A 20,404-nucleotide genomic window follows, 5' to 3' on the forward strand; every position below is an offset into this window, starting at 1 on the left:
CTGGAGAGACCGTCTCCCCCGCAAGAACGTCCCTGAACGTCCCTGACAACCCTACCGAAAACACCTGCACCTCGCTCCCCTTTATCTTCCTTCCAAACGTTCCATGTATTTGTGTTTCCCCTTCTAGGATGTAAGTGCATGAAGGAAAAGGTTTGTCTTTTTTTGTTCACTCTTGTGCCTCCAAAACAGCACCTAGCACACGGTGGGCACTCAAGAGTTTACTGAAGTAATGAATAAAGGCTTCCATTTCTCCTGCCCCCTAAAGTGAGTTCCTTGGGTGTGGAGCCTCCATCTTCCTCATCTTTGCGGGCCCCGAGTTCAGTTAAATACTCAGTAAGGTTGTTGATACAGTCAGAAGGAAAACCAGAGCCCCACAACATAAGCTGGACCAACAACTAATGGTATTAAAAATGCAAATATTTTAAAATGTTTATTTTTTTATTATATACTTTACATTGAGCACTTCAGAAAATATAATTACAATGATTTCAAAATGCAATCTCTGGATCCAATAAATATCCTCTGTAATTACCTTTACTTAATATTTAGAAATGTATGTAGACATCAAATCAGCTAACGAAAATAAGCAAAATAACTATATAAACTACAAATCTCAGGGATGAGGAACATGCATGATCAGTTAAGTCACTTTGCCACCATGATTTTTTAAAAACATGATTCACATTTGTTTCATCACATATATCTCCACTCTAGGTTAAATTTAAATTAGACTGCTGATGCTAACAGCTTAAATCTATGATAAATTCAGTTTAATACAAAGAAATTCAAGAAGAAAATTTCAGGACGCTTGATCAGAGGCTTTTGATACTTATGCGGCACTAGTGTACACAAAGGTTCGAGTAAGGTTAAGAAGAGTGTTTCCCATTGAAGACATGATCAAAGAAACAGGTGAACGAGGCAGTCTATAAATAGCCATCAAGAAGCCAAAGAAGGACTCATGTCAGTAACTATGTTTAAAAAGTCTTAGGCAATGTTACAAAAACAAAACATTTAGAGTAATATTTATGAATGCAAGCATAATTGATTTTTTGCCTTCTATACATAATCATCTTTGAAATGCTAAACCTGAGTTCCAGCTGTGGCTCTTTTGAGAAGCTGCAGGTACATATGGGATGATCTACTGATTTACCTTCTCAAAGTATTCTTTGGAGGCAGTCGGATGTGGCTTGATCTGGAAATACAAACATTTAATTAGGTAACTGACTTTAAGATAGTAATTTCAAAAATGAGTTGAAAGCTCCGAATTTTTACCCTAAAGTTCTTTAACTTTTTAAAGGCTGGCCTGTTTCCTTTAAAATACATGGATGAAGGTTACATTAACAGTCTGCCTAACCCCTGGTCCCACCCCTCGGCAGCTTCACCCATACACATATCATCTTCAGCCTTGCTCCAAGGGGGGCTCCTTTTGTGGATATCACAGACCAGCAGCCCTTGAGGCAGTTGGGGGGCCCCAGAGCTTTTGGAAATGAAACCTACCGTAGGAGAATCCGGGGTCCAATTTGCTGGGCAGACTTCTCCATGGGCTTCCACAAACTGGAATGCCTTCACCAGGCGCAGGGTCTCTTCCACGCTTCGGCCCACTGGGAGATCATTGACACTCAAATGCTTGATGACTCCATTGGGGTCAATTATGAAGAGACCTCTGTATCAGAATTTGTCCCCATTAGTGCCTCAGCAGTACTAGAACGAGAAAGGATCTAACTTCTACCCTATGTGTCTTTAATTCTCCCTAATAAAGCATGTATTAAGTGCTATCCTATGCTTAAAAACAAAGTTTTCGTTGTTAGGCAAGACTGGACCAGGCCACCATGGGAAACAGGCAAATGTGACCTGAATGTCACACAGTCTCTAAAAGTCACAGAGAGCAGAGACTTCGTTCCTTATCAGTGATTCAGCAAGCATTCTTTGGGCTGCTGTATCAGCTCTTGGCAAGAAACCACAGGCAAATGGGAAGGGACAGAGATATACTTTATCTGAGCTCAGTAACTACTTATGAAATGAGTGAATTCTTAGGTAAATGGGGGTGCGAAACCCCATGGGAAAATCTTTGCAAAAGGAAGTAAGTCTATGCAAAGCAGAAATCTAGAGGAGGAACCCACTTGAAACTTATATAATTTTATTCACCAATGTCAGCCAATAAATTAAATAAATTAAAAAACAAAAACATAAATAAACGAAGAACCAAGCTCGTCACTCTATCACTTGGCAGCTATGTAACGAGATGACCTGTCCTTCGGTCTGTGCTCCTCTTCAGTGTCGGTGTCAGTAGGACATACGCAGGTGTGTTTAAGGCACAGGTTTTAACCCTCTGTCTTCAAAGGGTGTGGCATTCCAAGCGTTAGTCGCTCTGGGAAAAGGGGAGTTAGACTCACAGGGTGGAACGGTGCTTCTCCCTGCCTGGGCCAAGCCCCCAGCGCTCTACGCTTCGAAGCTCAACCGGCTCTGCTGCGTGCTCCTGGAGGCAAGCCACGCTGGAGGCCACGGGGCAGGTGCAGACACGGAGCTAGGGCGGAGCAGGGCCCGGGCTCCAGAAGGAAAGCCTTATCTCACAGGCCAGACTCAGCTCCTCTCCCTTGTCAATCTTAACTGAAACCAGCAGGGAGCTAACTGCAAATCAGCAAGACCCGGCAGGGAAGGATCTAGGGAGGAAAAAGCGGGCACTCCGTTCCTACCCCCTTGCCAACTGTGTCAGAGCTAGGTTTTACTTTTAGCAAAAGAAGACAGTAAGCTCCTTGGAGTAAAAAGAGGCCCAAGCTCCAAGGTCGCTCCCAGAGCTGAAATTTCAGGTGTAACACAAAAGGAAAGCAGGCCAGAGGTCAGCTACCAGACAAGTCAGGTGAGTGGGTTTAAGCCAAATGTGAGTAGGGTTCTCGCCTGCTCCCTGCAGGTAAAGTTCTGCCCAATCCCTCCAAGGTAAGCTCTCACCCCTCCCAGGAAGGGTGCATTGCATGTGGGACTGTTAAGGACAGAAAGCAAGCTTCCACACTCAAAGGAATAAAGGCCAAGCCACCGAATGAATGAGGACAGAAATGACGTTCTGAGCCGGGGGCCGTAACAGGTGCCAGGAACTGCGCCAAAACTTTAGCTGCCTCATCTTGCTTAGTCTCCACAACCAACCTGGGGGCTACCTTCTCATTTTACTTATGAAACAACTGGGACTCAAGGAGGTGAAATAACTTGCCCCACGTTTTACAGCTATTAAGGAGCCAAGTTTAAAAACAGTGTGGCTGTTTTTGATTCTAGGGCTTTATGAGGTCTTATTCATTCCAAGATACTGACTCCTACCCTGCTAGCCCCCCCTTCTCCAAACATGCCAGGAATGTGTCGCCCATGGGAGCAGCTCTCAGATAGAAGAGTGCAGCACTGTGACCATCAAGGCACGATTCCCTTCTTCAGACAGAGACATGGGTGGTGTGGGGGGCAAACATGTTAAGCGAATTCTGAAAGCCTGCCAGTCCTTGCAAGAGGCATTCATTGGTGCTTATTAAAAAGCTAAAATTAAGGATTTTTGGTTTTCAGAGAGCTTCACCAAGGTCTCTACAAACGTCTCTATAAATTCCCTAAGAAGTGGGATGGGATGATGCTTGCATGGAAAGCACCTTTAAGTTCCTAAGGAACAGGGTCTTACCTCAGTGCCAGCCCGGGACCCTCCAGCAGCACGCCGTAGTCTCGGGAAATCTGTTTGGTCAAGTCTGACAACAGTGTGATGTTCATGTGGCCCAAGCCGCCGTTCTAATCAAAATGCAAACCAGACCGGTCGTTATTCGGGCGCCCTCGTGACGTTCTTGGCCAGGTGACACGGTGGCTGAGACCAACCATAATGGCAACAGGGAGCAGAAACTGAGCACCAACAACGGGCCAAGCCCTGCTCTCAGTTCTGTCACCTCACTTCCTCTTCCCAGCTATCCTGGAGTAGATACTATTATCACCAGCTTTTTAAAGATGAGGAAACTGAGGCACACAAAGGTTACGGACCTTGCTGTAGGTCACAGCTAGAAAGGGACAGAGGCAGGAGTTAAACCAAGCTACTTCTACAGACCTTTCTTTTTCTAATTCTTAAAAGTATTTACAATAGCTGAAGACTGATTTCTGAAGCATAAAAATGGAAGAATGTTCAAAAAATTTAAGAGTATTAATATTATTGATAGTCTAGCAGCTTGGCTAGAAATTTTGAATCTTCCATGCGCGTTTTTAGGTAAAAATACTGATTTGCAGAACACTGAAATCAGAGAACCTACCCGCCGTCCCACAGGCCATGCAGGGGACGCGGGACCCCCAGGGAGAGGCGACGGGCTCAGCTGTCCCCGGCCCCGCTGAGCCCGCTCTCCGTTCCTGTCTGTGCTTTGGAAAACGAGTGCAGAGGAGATAAGTCTGCAGGCAACACCAAGGGGATACGGACACAGGTCTCAGACTCTGCCAGGAGGTGAGGACTCGGAAGAGCCATTTCAGGCACGTCATGCTTTAACAACTTCCAGGTGAGCCTCTGAGGGGGCCTTTTCCATTTTTAAGGTTATCGAGAGTGCAGGCAGGACGAAGGATGTTTGTACCTTCCTGGGGGTGTTGATCCAGGCAAGGTGGCTGAAGTGGGAGTCCACAGAGACAGCAACGACCTCGCAGTTCACGTCCCGGAACTCATTGGCTTTGTCACTGAAAGCAATAATCTCCGTAGGACACACAAAGGTGCTAGAGAAAAAGGGCAGAGATGCTCATCAGAGAATGCAAAAACAAAGATTTAAAATCTAAACAATAGAGAGTCTAAAAATGAATTTAATTTGCCTAAAGGTGGAAAAGGCAAAATGTTTAATCATCCTTACTGGTGCACCCGTCTTTTTAAGAACCATATCCAAAAGTGGGGCAGGGGGTGGGGAGGAACAGTCTAAGAATAAGGAACAATTTTACTGAACCCTCCTGCAAGAAGCCTGCCTGGGAACAGGCAATGCCAGCGTGTAAGCAGGGAGCTTTGCTTGCTCTCAGAATGACAATAAAGTATCACAGAAATGACACTTACAAATCCAAAGGATAGAAGAAAAGCACCAAATATTTCCCCTTGAAGTCATCAAGGCTTAGCTCTTTGAACTCTCCCTTGACGACAGCGGTACCCTTAAAATAGGGTGCATGCTGGGTGACGGCAGGAGCGTGGTACGAGGAACCTGGAAAAACCCCCAGGCATAGAGTTCATCATTTGCTAAAGCAAGCACCTCTGATTTTATTTAATGCTCACACAATAAGGAATTAGTAGTGTAAATTAACTAAAAGATTTACTTCAACTGTATGTCTTAAATTTTTTTTCTTCCCATAGTTTTAGATTGTACACAAATTCAACTTAAAAGCACTATGAAAACTAAAAACATGGTAGGGATGGAATCAGGGAAGACATGAAACTGGACATGGATCCTGAAAATGGTTCAGATTTTCCCAAGTTCATCTGGGACAGGGCCAATGGCATGGAGGAAGAAAGAGGGCAGGTGGGCCACTAGCCTGGGGCACAGCGTGGTCAGAAGAGCGAGCGCAGGTGTGTGTGGAAGGAAGGAGTGGGACACAGAGCAAGAAGCGCTGAAAGCCGTGCTATTAGAGCCCCGGGAGATCAGGGTGATGAGTCTCTTCTTAAAAGAAGAGATAAAGGAGTTACCGGAGGTTTTCATGCAGGAGTTGGAAGATGAGGTGGCTGTTCTCAGAAAGAGGAGTCTGATGACCGGGGGGGTGCGGGGGGATTAGAGGAGCACAAGGAGGGGACCCTGAAGTGAGCAGGAGACTGCCGTTATCTGCGGGAGAGGTATGGAGGGGAAAGGTGTGGCCAGAGGACCAGGAAGAGTGATGAGAATTCAAGAGCTGTGTCAGAACTGGAGAGGACTTGCTTCTATCCAGGACAAGGGACAAAGGAGATCGGGAAACTAAAGAGATCACACGTCAAAATGCCTGGGCCTCGGAAACAAGAGCTATCGGAAGTGGGAATTTGGAACAGGCAACAAAGTTTTAAACTGTGGCATCAAGTCACTACTAGAAAAATTTTAAGGGTGGTAAAATTGTAAAACTTTGTAGAACATTTTACCTGTAAACAAAGGCTTTGTTAAAGTGTATCCCCCCCAAACCATTATAAGCTTTTTCAAATGTGAGACAAATCGAAAGGAGGCATTTTCGAATACCACTCATTATCTGGCGCCCACATTCTAGAACAGGGAGTGTAAATCTCAAGAAATAGCCCTGGCTGGTGTGGATCAGTGGATTGATGAGCACTGGCTTGCGAATCAAAGGGTCGCTGGTTTGAGCCCCAGTGAGGGCACATGCCTGGGTTGCGGACCAGGTCCCCAATTGCGGGTGCGTGAGAGGCAACCACACATTGATGTTTCTCTCCCTCTCTTTCTCCCTCCCTTCCTCTCTCTCTCTAAAAATAAATAAAGTCTTTGAAAAAGAAAAAGAAAAAGAAATAGCTATGCTCCACTCAGATCATGGAGGAGTCCATCGACTAGCGTGGCCAGCTGCAGCCAGCACACACACCAGCACACAGGTTTGACTCCAAAAGCCTCAGTTCCTGATGCAGGCTGCCTGCCAATCCCACTGACCTCACACCCCCAAATGCCCGTCCCCCATGTTCCTTAACCAGAATTAAAACTGTGGTAACCAACACAGAAATGGACATAAGGGCAGTTGGCCTCGGTGATTCTCAACCCTGGATGCACATTAGCATCACTTGGTGAGATTTTATTTATTTAAAGACTTTATTTGTTTTCAGAGAGGAAGGGAGGAAGAGAGGAAGAGAAACATAAATGTGCGAGATACATCAATAGGCAGCCTCTCACATGCCCCAACTGGGGAGCTGGCCTGCAACCCAGGCATGTCCTCTGACTGGGAATTGAACCAGCAACCTTTCGGTTCACAGGCCGGTGCTCAATCCACTGAGCCCCACCAGCCAGGGCAGAATCACTTGGTGAGATTTTTAAAAACACTGATTTCCTGTCCTCACTCCTATCCTGGTTCAATGTGCCTGGGGCGGGACTGGGTCAGGTTATGTTTATAAAAGCTCCCCAGGTGAGTTGAAGGAACAGCCAGCGTTCAGGAGCCCCTGCCCAGAGATGATGACTCATGTTTCATTACCTGGGTCAACACAAGGCACAACACTTACTGGTGCTAAAGGCTAATCGGGCTTGACTGGACGCAGACCACAATACATTTGTCAAGCATGTTCTTCGAGAAGCAGCAGGCCTAAGGGCTGCAGAGGCAGAGATGCCCCAAGGAACGGCGCTCACGTGTCGGGCAACCTGGGAAGAGAAACACTTTGTATTAGGAAGTAGTCCCAGAATGGTGGCTAAAGGCTGGCCCTGTGGAAAGGGCCACAGGTCAATGGTGGCCTCGACTGTCCTTGTTCCTATGAACCAAATACCAAACCAAAAACTCTAAGAGCATGGATTGGGACTCCATGTTCTTAACATCCCCTTCTACTTCCTTCTCCTTCAAGACTGCAAGAGATGTTATGGTCATGGGGGCAACGCTGTAGTTACGTAGGATGAATAAGTCTAGAGAGCGAACACAGGGCAGGACTGCACTGAATACTATACTGAACACTGGGGACCTACCAGGGGAGCAGATTTCGGGTGCACTCATCACACACACAGAAAGGTAACTATGGGAACAGATGTTAATTAGCTTAACTGTCGTTGTCGTCGTCGGCAGCCGTCCGTCTCGAGAGACGATGGTGTAGCTTCTTAAGAGTCTATCTGCACCGCCGAGAATGGCTGTGCAGTCCGACTCGGGAGTGACACGGTATCTGTCTCCTCCCGTGTTGAATCGACATCTTGCGATGACGCTGGAGTGTCCTCTCCAGTGAAGCTGAAGCTACAGAGCCTGGGCAGGGTGATATGGAGGGTCTGCTGTTGCCCATGCAGCAGACCCCCCCTCTCTTCGCAGCTGAAGGGTCCAAGGGAAAGACGGAGTCAATACAGCTTGGCTTCAGGTGCGCCGCAGGAGTTGCCGGTGTTGACTACAACGTCAAACCGCCTTAGGGACTCCGGCTCCGGATTTTCTGTCGGGGTTTACTCCCTTAGCCTTTCCCCTGAAGAGGTATGCCACAAGGCAGCGGAGGTTTTTTGGAATCAGAGTTTTCCTTCTCTGATGTGCCCTGACTGGAAGATCGAACCAGCGACACTTAGCTTGCAGGCCGACGCTCAATCCACTGAGCCAAACCAGCCAAGGTTAGCTTAACTGTAGTAATCATTTAATTAAGTATATAGACACCAAATCATCATATTGATAATTCTTATTTAAATATATAAATTTAAAAATAAACAACACTGCGGGGTGGGGGTGGGGCATAAAAAAAGATCCAATACTTTTAAAAGTGACACAGAGGGTTCAAAAACCAAAAGGGCTTGGCCGGGCCGTGTGTATTTGAGCCTTTTTGCCTGGATGATATGCAGAGACAGTCTATCTACCATGTCAAGGTTTTCCTTAGACAAGACAAGGCCTTTCCAGCCCCACAGACAAGCAAACAAGTAGAGCAAAGTCCAGCCTCTAGAGAAGTCTGGATGCGGCTCCAGGGAAATGTTTGCTCAATGTTAGCGCCCAGCATGACTCAGGAAAGAGGCTCGCGCTGAACCCCGCCATGAGAAAGGGGGTGGAGGGTAGCACGAGGGTACTCGGCTTTCCCAGGAGAAATGCGTGGGGCTAGACCTGGGGGTGGACGGAGAAAAGTGCCTTTTGCCGTTTAAGCACTTCGGTTAATTAGCACTTCGGTTTCCATCCAGCAATTAGCGGATGCTCCCAGCCACACCTTGATGTAGGCGTCATTCTTTCCCTCTTAAATAAAGTAAGGAAAGCGACCTGAGACTCGGAAAGGCGAAGTCACTTTCCAAGGTCACAGAGTCTGTTACACGAGCGGGACCTGAGGCGGGTAGCCCGCCACCAGGACCACGTGCTCAGGTGGAGGGAGGACTGGGGACCTGCGACTCCAAGCAAGGATGGATTAGGGGAGGGGACCAGGAGCAGAGAGCACGGGAAGGGCGGTTCTGCGCAGGCGCGAGGAGCTTTCCCTAGAGGAGGAGGTCCCTGGGTCCGTTACCCGCTGACACCTTCCAAGAAGAGCGAAATATCCCCCGGACCGCAAAGGAGTGGGACGTTGTCTGGGAAGCACGTTCTCGAAGCCACCACAGTGTCTCTGCACTTGTTCCCAGCTGTCAGCTACTCACCGTAGCCCGCACCAACCTTGTCACCGCGGCCGCCATCTTCAATGCACACGGGAGCCGCGAGGAGGACCGAGACGCAGAGGGGGCGGGGCCTGTGGGGCGGGCCCGGAAGGGGCGGGCTCTTACCGTGCGGGGGCGGGGCCTAGCTGGAGCCGTGGCGGGGAGAGCCACAGTAGCAGAAGACTTAGGAAAGTAAGACTTTGTCTCTAATTTTTGCCCATGCCTAAAAAAGACTGATTCAGGTGGGGAGCTAGTATTTATTTCTACATTTGCTACAGATATTTTTTTGTTAACCTGTATGGATTACTGTTTATAGCTGTTTCTTAAAAGGATCTCTTTTTCTGCTTCTGCATGAAATGGAATTCGTTTCAGTGCAGTTTTAGTCTGTTAATAAGCTAAGTGGGTCTGCCACATCGAGGTTTTGGTGTCCTGAAAACCTTCGGGTTGGCGCATAGGCTCCCATTTTGTCCGCTCTTCCCCAAATTGGGAGAATTGGGACACATTTAAAATTTATTTTCTGTTGATTTAGTAAAACTAAGCCCTCTGGTGAGCATGGTACTTCGAAGCAAACTCATTAAACAGATAAAGATCTCACAGTGGCCTTAAATGTGACAAGTTGCAGGCTCTATGTGGGTGTTCTCCAAACACCAGTCATTGCATTACCAACTTAGTCTTTTGAGTCTAAATATTATCTGCATATTATTTACTGTTTAAGTTGCTCTCCTTAGATACACTCGTACTCTCTGCTCTTCTGTCTGAACAGCCCTAGTGGGTTCTGGCCCTGCAGTTGAGGTTCACCATCTTGGGCATTTGCCTGGTGTTGCCCACTCTATTCTCTCTCTCTCTCTCTCTCTTTCTCTCTCTCTCTCTCTCTCTCTCTCTTCCTGCTCCTGCTTTCCTGCCAAGCTTGTGGGAAGAAGGCTCCCACTTAGATGTGACAACCAGAAATGTCTCCTGATATTACCAAATGGCCCCTGGAAGACAAAAACTCCCCTGGTTGGAAAAAGAAAAGAGAAAACACTGCTCTAATGGTTAATAGCATAGCTCCAGTGCCACAAGGACCTGGAATCGAATTCCTGATCTGTCACTTAAAATTTTGGAGGGTAAGACGAGTGTCTTGGGCATCATGCATCCCTCATGGCTAGACCAGTTGCTTTTTTATACTTCAGTTTCCACATCTATCAGTAAAATGAGAATAATCAGAGCATCTACCTCAAAGCATTAGCTGTGAGAACGGAGATAATGTGCAAAAGACTTAGGGGGGTACTTGGCCCACAGTAGGATTAGATAGATATTTGTTATTATTTTGCACGCAAGCAGACATGCTACATTTTGAAACAAGTGACACAGACTTTGAGTACATTTTATTTTTCTCCCAGTGATGAAATTCTTCCTCCTTTCATTCAGGAGTGAAGGATGAGGATTTTGCACAAGCACTGATCTCCAAACAGGCTCAGATTAGGCTCTTGTGCAAGCTAGTGGGACATGAAGTCAAGGAAAGGGAAGATGTCAGGTACCTGTCTACCTGCTCTCTGCTGCTCAGTCTTCTCTCCCTTAAAGTTCCCTGCACTAGGCTCTTACGCAGGAAAACTTTTTTTTTTTCTTTTAAAGCTAACTTTGAGTAATAAGGGTGACCACAACGGTAAGACACTTATTAGACCCCCATCTACCTGAAATGAGGTTTACCTATGATTAGAAAGAAATCTTGACCATTTCTAAGATGGATGCAAATTTCAGTTCTTTGTTTTTTTGTCACTGGGTGTCCAATAGCTTGGTATAATTTTGAAAAAAAAGTTATCTTCTACCATATTAACGTCTGTCTACATTCTTAAATGTTTTCTTTTAATACATGGTTTAATTTCCATCTTAAGAACGTACTGTCTTGCCCTGGCTGGTGTGGCTCGGTGGATTGAGTACCATCCTGCAAACCGAAGGATTGCTGGTTTGATTCCCAGTCAGGGCACATGCCTGGGTTGCAGGCCAGGTCCCCACCTGGATTTTGTGAGAGGCAACCACACATTGATGTTTCTCTCCCTCTTTCTCCCTACCTTCTGCTCTTTAAAAATAAATAAATAAAATCTTAAAAAAAAAATAACATACTGTCTTATAGGTATCTTTTTGCCTTGTCCCTCAATGTAAATCAGGCTAGGATATTCTGTAATTTTTATCTCCGTAAGTCCCAGTCATTCCACAGTCCTTCACATTGGTGTTTTTATGAATGTTCAGCAAAGCCTTACTGTTTCCCTCCCACCAGTCAGAGGCCTAATACAGCAGCCCAATTCCCAAGTCTTTTGTCCACTGCAAAGGAAGTCTCACTGCTAATCACTCCTTTTCAAAACAGGATGGTTAAAGAGCTTTCCTCAAGGCACACAGGGATTCATTGGCTCAAGGATATTAGTACCAAGAACTCTCCAAGTGGACATGTTGGTCTCCTGGTCTGCTGATCTCTGTCTACAAGTTGATTTCCTTTGCCCTAACAGGAATGAATTACCCTGGAATCTCAGGCCAAGAGGCCCAGAAGGAATTTCGTATGTGAGCCTTCCTATGGCCTGTTCAGAATTGTAAAGTGAGTGGCCTTCAGCTAATCTCAGGCTACAGCCCAAACTTCTGGAAGGGCACGAAGAGTCCTCTGTTTGTGCATTCCAAGAAAGATAACCGTGACCGGTATTTGATCACCAGTATCCGTTCTGTTCTGCCAGGCCGTCCCTGACCATATCTTCTATCCGTCCAGGTTAGAGAACCCTCCCAGCGGCCTAGGAAGCACTGTGCGTGTGTCTTTCTCATCCTTCCCGTTCTTGTCATGTCACATTGGAATTTTCTTTTGCCTTGTCTGGTTCTTAAGCACACTGTGAACTTCTTGAGGATAGAACTCATGTCTTATTCATCTCTGTGGCCCCGATGGCTAGACTAGGGTCTGGCTCATATTGACTTGCTCAGAAATAGTTTGTCAAAGGAATGAATAAACAGTGGCTGAGATGATAGCCAATGTTCTTTGCACACTCATTCTGGAAGAAAATATATCTTTCTATTCAGTTTTCTCTATCTGTCACAACAAGGACACAAACTGTTCCCCTAAAGAAAAAAAAAACAAAAACAACAAAAAAAAACCCTGACCTTGTCCTCATTACCAAAAGAGTAGAAAATAACCAAAATTCTCCGTTATGAGCTTAGTTGAGGGAAAGGCAAATGAAAAGATATATGCTACTTTTTATGATGATTAGGAAAATACCTCCCTGGAACCACAAGTTAACATTCTGGTAGCTGGGGCTACAATTAGAGATGGCAAACATCACTCTGAGTCTTGCCAAGTTCTTCCTCTTTCCAGGGCAAAAAGCATAAGGACAGAAGAAGCAGCTTCTCCTTGCACATGATTTGGGAACCCTCAATGAGCCGGCCTTGACAGGACAGGGAGATGGAGCCCATGAAAATGTTTCGAAAATGGTAAGCTTTAGTGTATAGCTTATATGCTTTGTGACTTGGCACCAATATTTCTGAAATTTGGTGATGAAAAGAAGACACAGACTGTTTAGGCAAGCGGCATTTTTGTCGTGGTGGTGATAGGGATGGAGGAAAAATTCATCTGAAGGGGAAGAGGCTCTTTTATTTTGGGAAAACATTTTGAGGGGCTTTTAGTTATTTGAAATCAAGCCAAACTACTCTGGAATGGCGAAGCTGAGAATAAAGAGGAATTAAACGGCGCTGCATCATACTTGAGTGTCTTCATCAGGGAAGGCTGATTGCTGGGGAGTCATCTCTTTCAGGGAAAAACCAGGGGTGCAGGTCGGTTGGAGGAGCAGGGCTGGGATGGGGAAAAGAAAGGCAAGATCAAGGGTGCTCCATGTGGTGTTCTCCACGTCAGATGCTGGGGCTGGAGGGAGAGATGCCGGGCCGGAAAAATAAAGACGCTGTTTAGTTTTTGTTTTGTCTTTGGTCCCTTCCAAGTGGGAAAAATGACATCAGAGAGGAGGGAGGATGAGAGGCCTGTGGGAAGGGAGCTTGAGGAACAGTCAGTCCCTCAGGCCAGTGGGGCAGCAGAGCTATTTTGGAGTTACCTACCTAATGGGAGTGCTTATCATGGCTCAAAGCCTCTTCCTTCTGGGGGAGTCCCACTCCATCCCCATGCCTGTTTGCCTGTTGTCCCCCTGCTCTAGGGGTATCATTCATCGTGCTCATGCTGGGGTCCTCTATTTGTTGATTTCTTCTTCCTCTTCTTTTCTGCCTTTCCTTCTGTCTGTCCATGAGTTGCCCTGGACTCTAGGCCTCCTGCCAATATTGTCTCTTTCTGCAAGATCAGTGGCATTTGGTAAAAACGCTACGACATTTTGTTTGTATCATGCTGGAAGACCAGGCAGTAGAGTGGAATCAGGGACTCATCTTGGAGTCCTACCTCTGCAACTTTCCGGCCTTGCACTCTTTTATTTCTCTAACCTGTACTTTCCTTATCTATAAAATGGAAACAATAATACCAACCTATGAGCCCTGGCCCGGGAATTCAGTTGGTTAAAACATCATCCTGATACACTAAGGTTGTGGACTTAATCCCCAATCAGGGAACATATAAGAAGCAACCAATGAATGCAAAAATAAGTGGAACAACAAATCGATGTCTCTCTACCTCCCTCAAATCAATTTTAAAAAGTTAAAATAAGAAGTCATTGTCTTATTGTTATGACAAAAGATTGATAAAAATAAAAATGTTCATCAATGGATGACAGTTAAATGAGTTATGGTCCAGTTCTTCAATGGAATGAATATCTTGTGTCCTTAATAAGAACATGCTCACCTTCCCCCCAACCTTCCCCGAAACACAGAGAGGACAAATTCAACCGGGGGAGAAGGAGATTCATTGGAATCCCATTTGGCTCCTGGAGCACAAGACAGCTGTGGAGCTTGATATATAAGTAATGGAAATGTTCTATAGCCCAATAACCACTTCAAAAGCAGAGCTGACTTTGTAGCATGTGGGAACTGTTTACACTGTAAATGAACTGACCTAAAACACTCTATGGACTCATTTTAGACCACAAAATGTGGAGCCTGAGGTTTACTTTTGTCATTTGGGGGCTGGCTACAGCTCTCCAGAGTCCATGCTAGATGGCATCCTCTCTCAAGGGAGGACACTTTGACAGCCATGTGAAATGAATGCTCCAACCTGTGGGTTCTTGCACAAAGCTTGTTTCTATAGCACAGTAACCCCGCCTTTGCTTCTATAGGAGGAAATTAAGCTGCTCCAAATCAACTGGGCAAGTTAGATACCATATACTATTTTATGTAATTGTCAAAGGGCAATCTGGGCAAAACATTACATTTTTAAAACTCTAAATATTTGTTATATTCTACTTCGCATATAACTGGGTAGCTAGCTGAGACTTCAAGAAGGGAGCAAGTATGCCCTCCTTCTATTGAATCAATGAAATTTTCACATACCTGCGATGGCCTGTCTTAGGAAAGCAAATGCTTTGTGCTAAGGCAGCGGTTCTCAACCTGTGGATCGTGACCCCTTTGGGGGTCAAACGACCCTTTCACAGGGGTCACCTAAGACCATCGGAAAACACATATATAATTACATATTGTTTTTGTGATTAATCACTATGCTTTAATTATGTTCGATCTGTAACAATGAAAATACATCCCGCACATCAGATATTTACATTACGAATCATTCAATTTTGTAGCAAAATTACAGTTATGAAGTAACAACGAAAATAATTTTATGGTTGGGGGTCACCACAACCTGAGGAACTGCATTAAAGGGTCGCGGCATTAGGAAGGTTGAGAACCACTGTGCTAAGGTGGCAAAGCTAATTACACCTAGAGTCTCTGGAACAAAAGAAAGTTTATGTTATTGAAGCAGTAAGGTTGAAATCCGGAACCCATCTCTCCTATGAGTCCTGAGTTGTCTGGTTTTAAGGGCTTTTCACATTGCATTCAATTCACTTCACCTGCTCCTCTTTAAAAAGCAACGCTTTGTTGTCAAGACTGTCTCCACGTTTCTATTGCAGGCTCTCATGCTCAAACGAACGAACCTGGCTTTGATCAGGTTATCACCTGATAGATGCTGGTCATAAAAGACCAAAAGTGATTATTTGAAATCTTTGCTTACTCATATTAACTGAAAATCATTGGCTTTTAAGTAGATTATGTGAAAAGAGCCAATTTTTCCTCATCCCCCTCTGAATTAATTTTTATACTTTTGCCATGCGATTTTCTTACCAATTTGGACATTTTTCCTTCATCTAAATCTATCTGATTGCTCAGCATGGAACCAAACAAAAAATGGTCCTTTCCGTGCCCCATTTTTTGGGTAAATGTGTTGTTTCACTCAGTCTGAAAAGCGGATTGAAATTGCTCTGCTCAGTTTCCTTTAAAATTGTCTGATCAGTTAAACTACTGGGCTGATCGCCAGAGACAGCTGCATTTGAGGATGGAGGCAGAGTCAGAAAGATACCAGGAGGCCAATCTTCCCTCCTCTTCCCTTTTTATCTCTGATCTGGCAGCGATGTGGGAATTTTGATAGTTAACTAGTATGGAATAACCAGCATCCCAGAGACGTAGGGGTTGAGTGATGCCACATTTGTTCTGAGTCAGAAAATACTGGAAATGCTCACGACATGTAAGGCACTTACTATGTTCAGGCCTTCGAGTAGGGAAGGCAGACACTTACCTAAGTAAGTAGCCTCCTCACCCACTTAGCAGCTGACCTCGGGCAACAGACCTCCTCTAAATACAACGGAGGTTACAACTTGTAAACAATTCAGTGCCCAAGTAAGTCTACTGTGGGGACTCTCTTCACTGAACAGGGCACTGAGTAAGGAGGCCCTGTATTCCCACTAAAGACTGGAAGCACAGAAACCACACATGGTTGGGACCGTCAGCAGACATGTGTGTTTCACCAGGAATCTGGTTTCTGGACTTGCAGTTGAGAATCCAGCAGGGCATCGTCCTACAAAGCAAAGGGTTACCGGTTCAATTCCCGGTCAGGGCACAAGCCCAGGTTGTGGCTGGTTCCTGGACAGGGAATGTATGAGATGCAACCAATAGCTGTTTCTCTCTCTTTCTTTCTCCCTCCTTTCCCCTCTCTCTAAAAGTAAATAAATAAAATATTAAAAGAAAAAAACAGCCGATGACCCTGGAAAGTCTTGTTACCAAGATGGGTGGTTGAGATGTCCATAGGTCATAATCATCCAGCCACACTAGGGTGAAGACTCCCAACAGGTTTGTTAAGATCAGCTGGTTCATCCTGAATTAAAGGCTCCTCAGGACCCATTGCTTGGAAGTGTTCTGAAGTGTGTTGGTTGGAGGTCAGTTTTTTCCAAAGTGTGATATTTCTACCACTACTCACTTCACCAATATGATTACTTAGGAAGAATAAAAAGTCCTAAAGCAACTTGACTTTAAAGAATGACAGGTGGTCTACAGCATGGCAAAAATTTTAATGTTAAATTTGGTAACTACTGGGGCCATCAATTAAGGGACTTCTCAGAGAGGAGGGAATGCAACTGGAAACCTTGTGACTCCACTTCCACTTTCAGCTCTCATTTCTCCACCTCAGAATCTTTCTTGGGGCCTGAAATCACTTCTTTCACTCTGTTTCCAAGTCCTTTGTATATGTGTCCACAGTGGCTTTTATTCCATTTTATCTCAGTGGGTTGCCTCACAGCTTGCCTCCCCTCCTAGTGCCAACCTCTTCTGGAAAATCACCTTTGTATTCTCTACAGTGCTTGGCACATAAAGGTAAACTTTGAAGAATGAGAGAATAAGTGGGAGAACGAAAGCACCATCTCTAGCTGTTTCCTGATGATTAGAAAGCTGCCAGGCAAAGCAAGGGGTGAACTCTCCAGCTCCCAGCACTATTCAAAAAGCCAGTGATTATTCAGGCCAAAGCAATCCATCAGAGATAGATTTGTGACTTTCCAGAATAGTCCATTTCTATTTACAAGAACTCTGATGGAGCAGCTTTATCCATGCAATACAGGAGCTGTCAGAATGAGAAGATTCCCTGTTTCTTTTGCACCTCCAGCTCAGCTGACTCTGAGTGGACTGGAAGTCTGTGTTTGTCTTTGGCACATTCCCATCCCTTTCAAACTCACACAGTCCTCCATTTGGATTTCCATTCTTGCTGTCAGCCAGCAAGATTTCTTACTTGCCTATTGATATTTAATTGGCTACTCCTCCTTGAATCAAACCCATTTTTCAAGAGGACTGTGCGTAGTTAATGCAGTTAATTGAGAGGAATGAAGCTATAATGGTGGAATTATGGAAGGAGATGGAAAACACCTTTAAGTCTTAATCATTTAACTAACTGCCTGCTTTGCCTTCTTACAATACAGTTTAAGTTCACTCTGGCAGCCAAACAGAACAATTGCAACCAAGTTCTGCCTGCCGGCCTGAGCCAGCCAGAAATTAAGTGCATAGACTCTGAGTCACACTGCTAGGTTCAAATCCCAGGTTGTCTACTTATTATTAGTTGTGTGACCTTAAGCAAGCTATAAAATTTAACAAGGTAACTTGATCTATAAAATGCAGCTATGTTTCTTACTTCATCCAGATATTGTGGTCAGTGAAATAATCCACGTGAAGCACTTAGCACAGGACCGGGACTACAGTTGGTATCCTGTAAATCTAGCCATTATTATTTCATTCTTGTATTTGAATGTCCTAATTTCTTCATGGAGGCACATATACTTGAAGTGCAGCCATTTACTTCGTTGGCAGGCTGTATTTACCATGTGGCAGAGAGAGAAATAGGTAGGCTTTCGCTTGCTAAGTGATCATGCAGAACCTACTTACTCTACCTGGTCGGTTTCACATCTGTAAAAGGGGGCGGGGGGAACAGCGTTACAAACCCAAATGCCTATAGAGGTGAGATAGGTAAAATCACTGGTGACCTGGGCTGGGTATTAGACATTAGAGGGTGGTGGGGATTGTGGTCAGCTATAGAGCTTTGCTACTCAAAATGTGGTGCACTGACCAGCAGAATTGACAGAGGCTTGGGATTTGTTAGAAACAACAGAATCTCAGACCTGGTGTAACAGAATCAACATTTTAACAAGATCCTTAGATGATCTGTATGCACATAAAAGTTTGAGAAGGATGCTATGGAGCACAAACCATCTAAAGGCATTCAAATTTAGCCCTGACTGGTATGACTCAGTGGGCTGGGCACTGGCCTATAAACTGAAGGGTCACCGGGTTGGATCCCAGTCGGGGCCTCTGCTTGGGTTGCTGGCCAGGTCCCAGGCAGCTGCACACATCAATGTTTCTCTCCTTCTCCCTCTCTTGCCCTTTCTCTAAAAAATAAATTAAAAATCTTAAAAAAAATAAAGGCATTCAAATTTAGTTCAGTTTTCTTTTCTTCTTCTTTTTTTAATGTCGGCCAAAAGAATGAATTTAGGGCTACATCAGCTTAGGCTGCCAAGCAAGTGATCATTGCAGTTGGTGGCTTTGAGATGCTGCCAGCTCTAGGTTTCTCTCTGAGACCTTTCCATTATAAGCTACAGCTCTGAGGATGTGGATATGTAGTCAAGACCAAGCCTGGGTAGCTTAGGACAATAATTCCTGGAGTGGAAGAAGTTATCTGCTCAGCTCCCTGCCTTCTAACAGGTAAACTGTTACTGGATAGACTCTGCAAGGAAACAAACAATCCTGTGTTGTTAGACTCAGCAACCGTTCTGGTTTCCAAGGCCTGGAAAGTCTATTAATTTCTTTATATTCTCCAATGCCTAATAATTGTTCTTAGTTTCTCTCGGCACCTCCCTGCCACTTCCTGGCAGCCCTGGGGACAGAAGGTTTCCTCCTTTTGCGCAGAGAAGGCCCATAGCTGGCTTCTGAACGGATATCCGGCCCGCAGGATGCAGAGGAGGCAAAGGCCTCATTGTTCTTGGGGCCAGTCCGCAGTCCGCCCCTCCCCCAGCCCAGAGGACACTCGTCGCGGACCCCCGGGGTGACCAAGGGCCCATGTCCCAGCAGTGGGGCCTTAAGAGGAAGCGAGGCTGAATGTTCTGAGTCTGACGTTCTGAGCATACGGTAGAAAGGCGCTAAAAGCCCCCATATGAATAAGCCCGGAGTTTGAAAACGCATTTCCAACACCAGCTTGGCGCTGTTACTCTTTAAGACTGCTCACTGCCTACTCAGGGGGTTACGTCTGTGTTTTTATTAATCTGAAAATGACTGGTTGTAACGGGGCTCTTTGATTTGCGAACTCCACGTGCTAGAAGTCCACTTATTAGGCAAACGGGCCGCTTTCCACGCAGGGACCCTTGGAGCCCTGTTCTTGAGAGAGCGCGCGGTCCCCAGTCATCGGCGCTGGGGGACGCCGATCGCTTGGATCCGCCGCCGCGCCCCCATCCCGCGACCGCCGGGGGGCGCTCGGGCTGCGCGGCCAACGACACGGCCGGTAGTGCCGGGTCGCCAGAGTTGCAGACCCCTTCCAGCCCTTGGAGGAAACAAAGTACACCTTTGTCAGCGACTGCTCGCGTGTGCGTGAGACGGCGCAGTTACCGGCCGCCGGGTGCGGGGCCCGCGGGCGCGCCTCGCTGCTTCTGGGTCGCAGTCCACGCGTGAGCCCGGCGTGGCCCAGAGGAAAGGGGTGCGGGCACGGCCCGGCCAGGCCGACCTTCCTCCCATCCCGAGTACGTCCCGAGGGTCGGCCTGACCCGTAACTGGCTCCTGCCGGGCCGCGACGCTTCTCCCGCCACCGCGGTGGCCTGTGAACTTCGCTTTCCCGGCTCTCGGCAGGGCGGGAAGCGTACGAGCCGGAGCCCGGGAGTGGGCGTGCGAGTGCGGGCCCCGGGACTGAGGGCTCCGGCTGAGCCGGGCCGCCTTTGATCTCCCCGCCGCCCCTCGCCGCGCCGCGCCGCGCCCGCCTTCACACCGGGTGCGGGTCCCGGGGCGGGTCTTGGACTCCCGCAGTTGCGTACCACCCTGGCCCCAGCACGGAACGCAGCGAAGACTGCAAGTCCCAGCAGGCCCCGCGCCGTGAGCGCCGAGACAGTAGGCGCGGCCGGGCCTGACGCCTGCGCAGTGCGGCCGCCCGAGCCTGCTAGTACCACACCCCCGGGAGGGACGGAGGGGAGGCAGAAGCATCCGAGGCATTAAAGCATCCGAGGGAGCCGGAGGGGAGGAGAATGGAGTGACAGAGAAACGCGGAGGGTGGGGGGTGGGGGGGAGAGTGTTGAGGGAGGGGGGAGGGGGGAGACAGAGGGAGG

The 20,404-nt window shown here is 46.6% G+C and overlaps 1 protein-coding gene across 1 annotated transcript; it reads right to left on the minus strand.

The window, feature by feature from the left end:
• Positions 1–404: 404 nt before the first annotated feature.
• PRDX3 (peroxiredoxin 3) lies at positions 405–9,287 on the minus strand. The gene is made up of 7 exons (XM_090278681.1): positions 9,201–9,287; positions 7,142–7,277; positions 5,030–5,171; positions 4,569–4,704; positions 3,650–3,753; positions 1,498–1,663; positions 405–1,192 (listed from the first exon to the last, which is right to left on the minus strand). Exons 1-7 carry the CDS (start codon positions 9,234–9,236, stop codon positions 1,139–1,141), a joined length of 774 nt encoding a protein of 257 aa, XP_090134807.1. The 5' UTR covers positions 9,237–9,287; the 3' UTR covers positions 405–1,138.
• Positions 9,288–20,404: the final 11,117 nt, after the last annotated feature.

This window comes from Furipterus horrens, unplaced genomic scaffold (assembly GCF_987537825.1).
Source record: "Furipterus horrens unplaced genomic scaffold, mFurHor1.1.pri manual_scaffold_5, whole genome shotgun sequence".
Taxonomy (NCBI): domain Eukaryota; kingdom Metazoa; phylum Chordata; class Mammalia; order Chiroptera; family Furipteridae; genus Furipterus; species Furipterus horrens.

Bases quoted from the DNA above. Each gene is read 5' to 3' on its own strand.
- PRDX3 (XM_090278681.1), bottom strand. From the start codon at position 9,236: ATGGCGGCCGCGGTGACAAGGTTGGTGCGGGCTACG. The intron at 5,172-7,141 runs GTAAGTGTTGTG...GGGTTTTTCCAG, and splicing joins CCGATTAGCCTTTAGCACCA to GTTCCTCGTACCACGCTCCT. The intron at 3,754-4,568 runs GTACAAACATCC...CATTTTGATTAG, and splicing joins GGATCAACACCCCCAGGAAG to AACGGCGGCTTGGGCCACAT.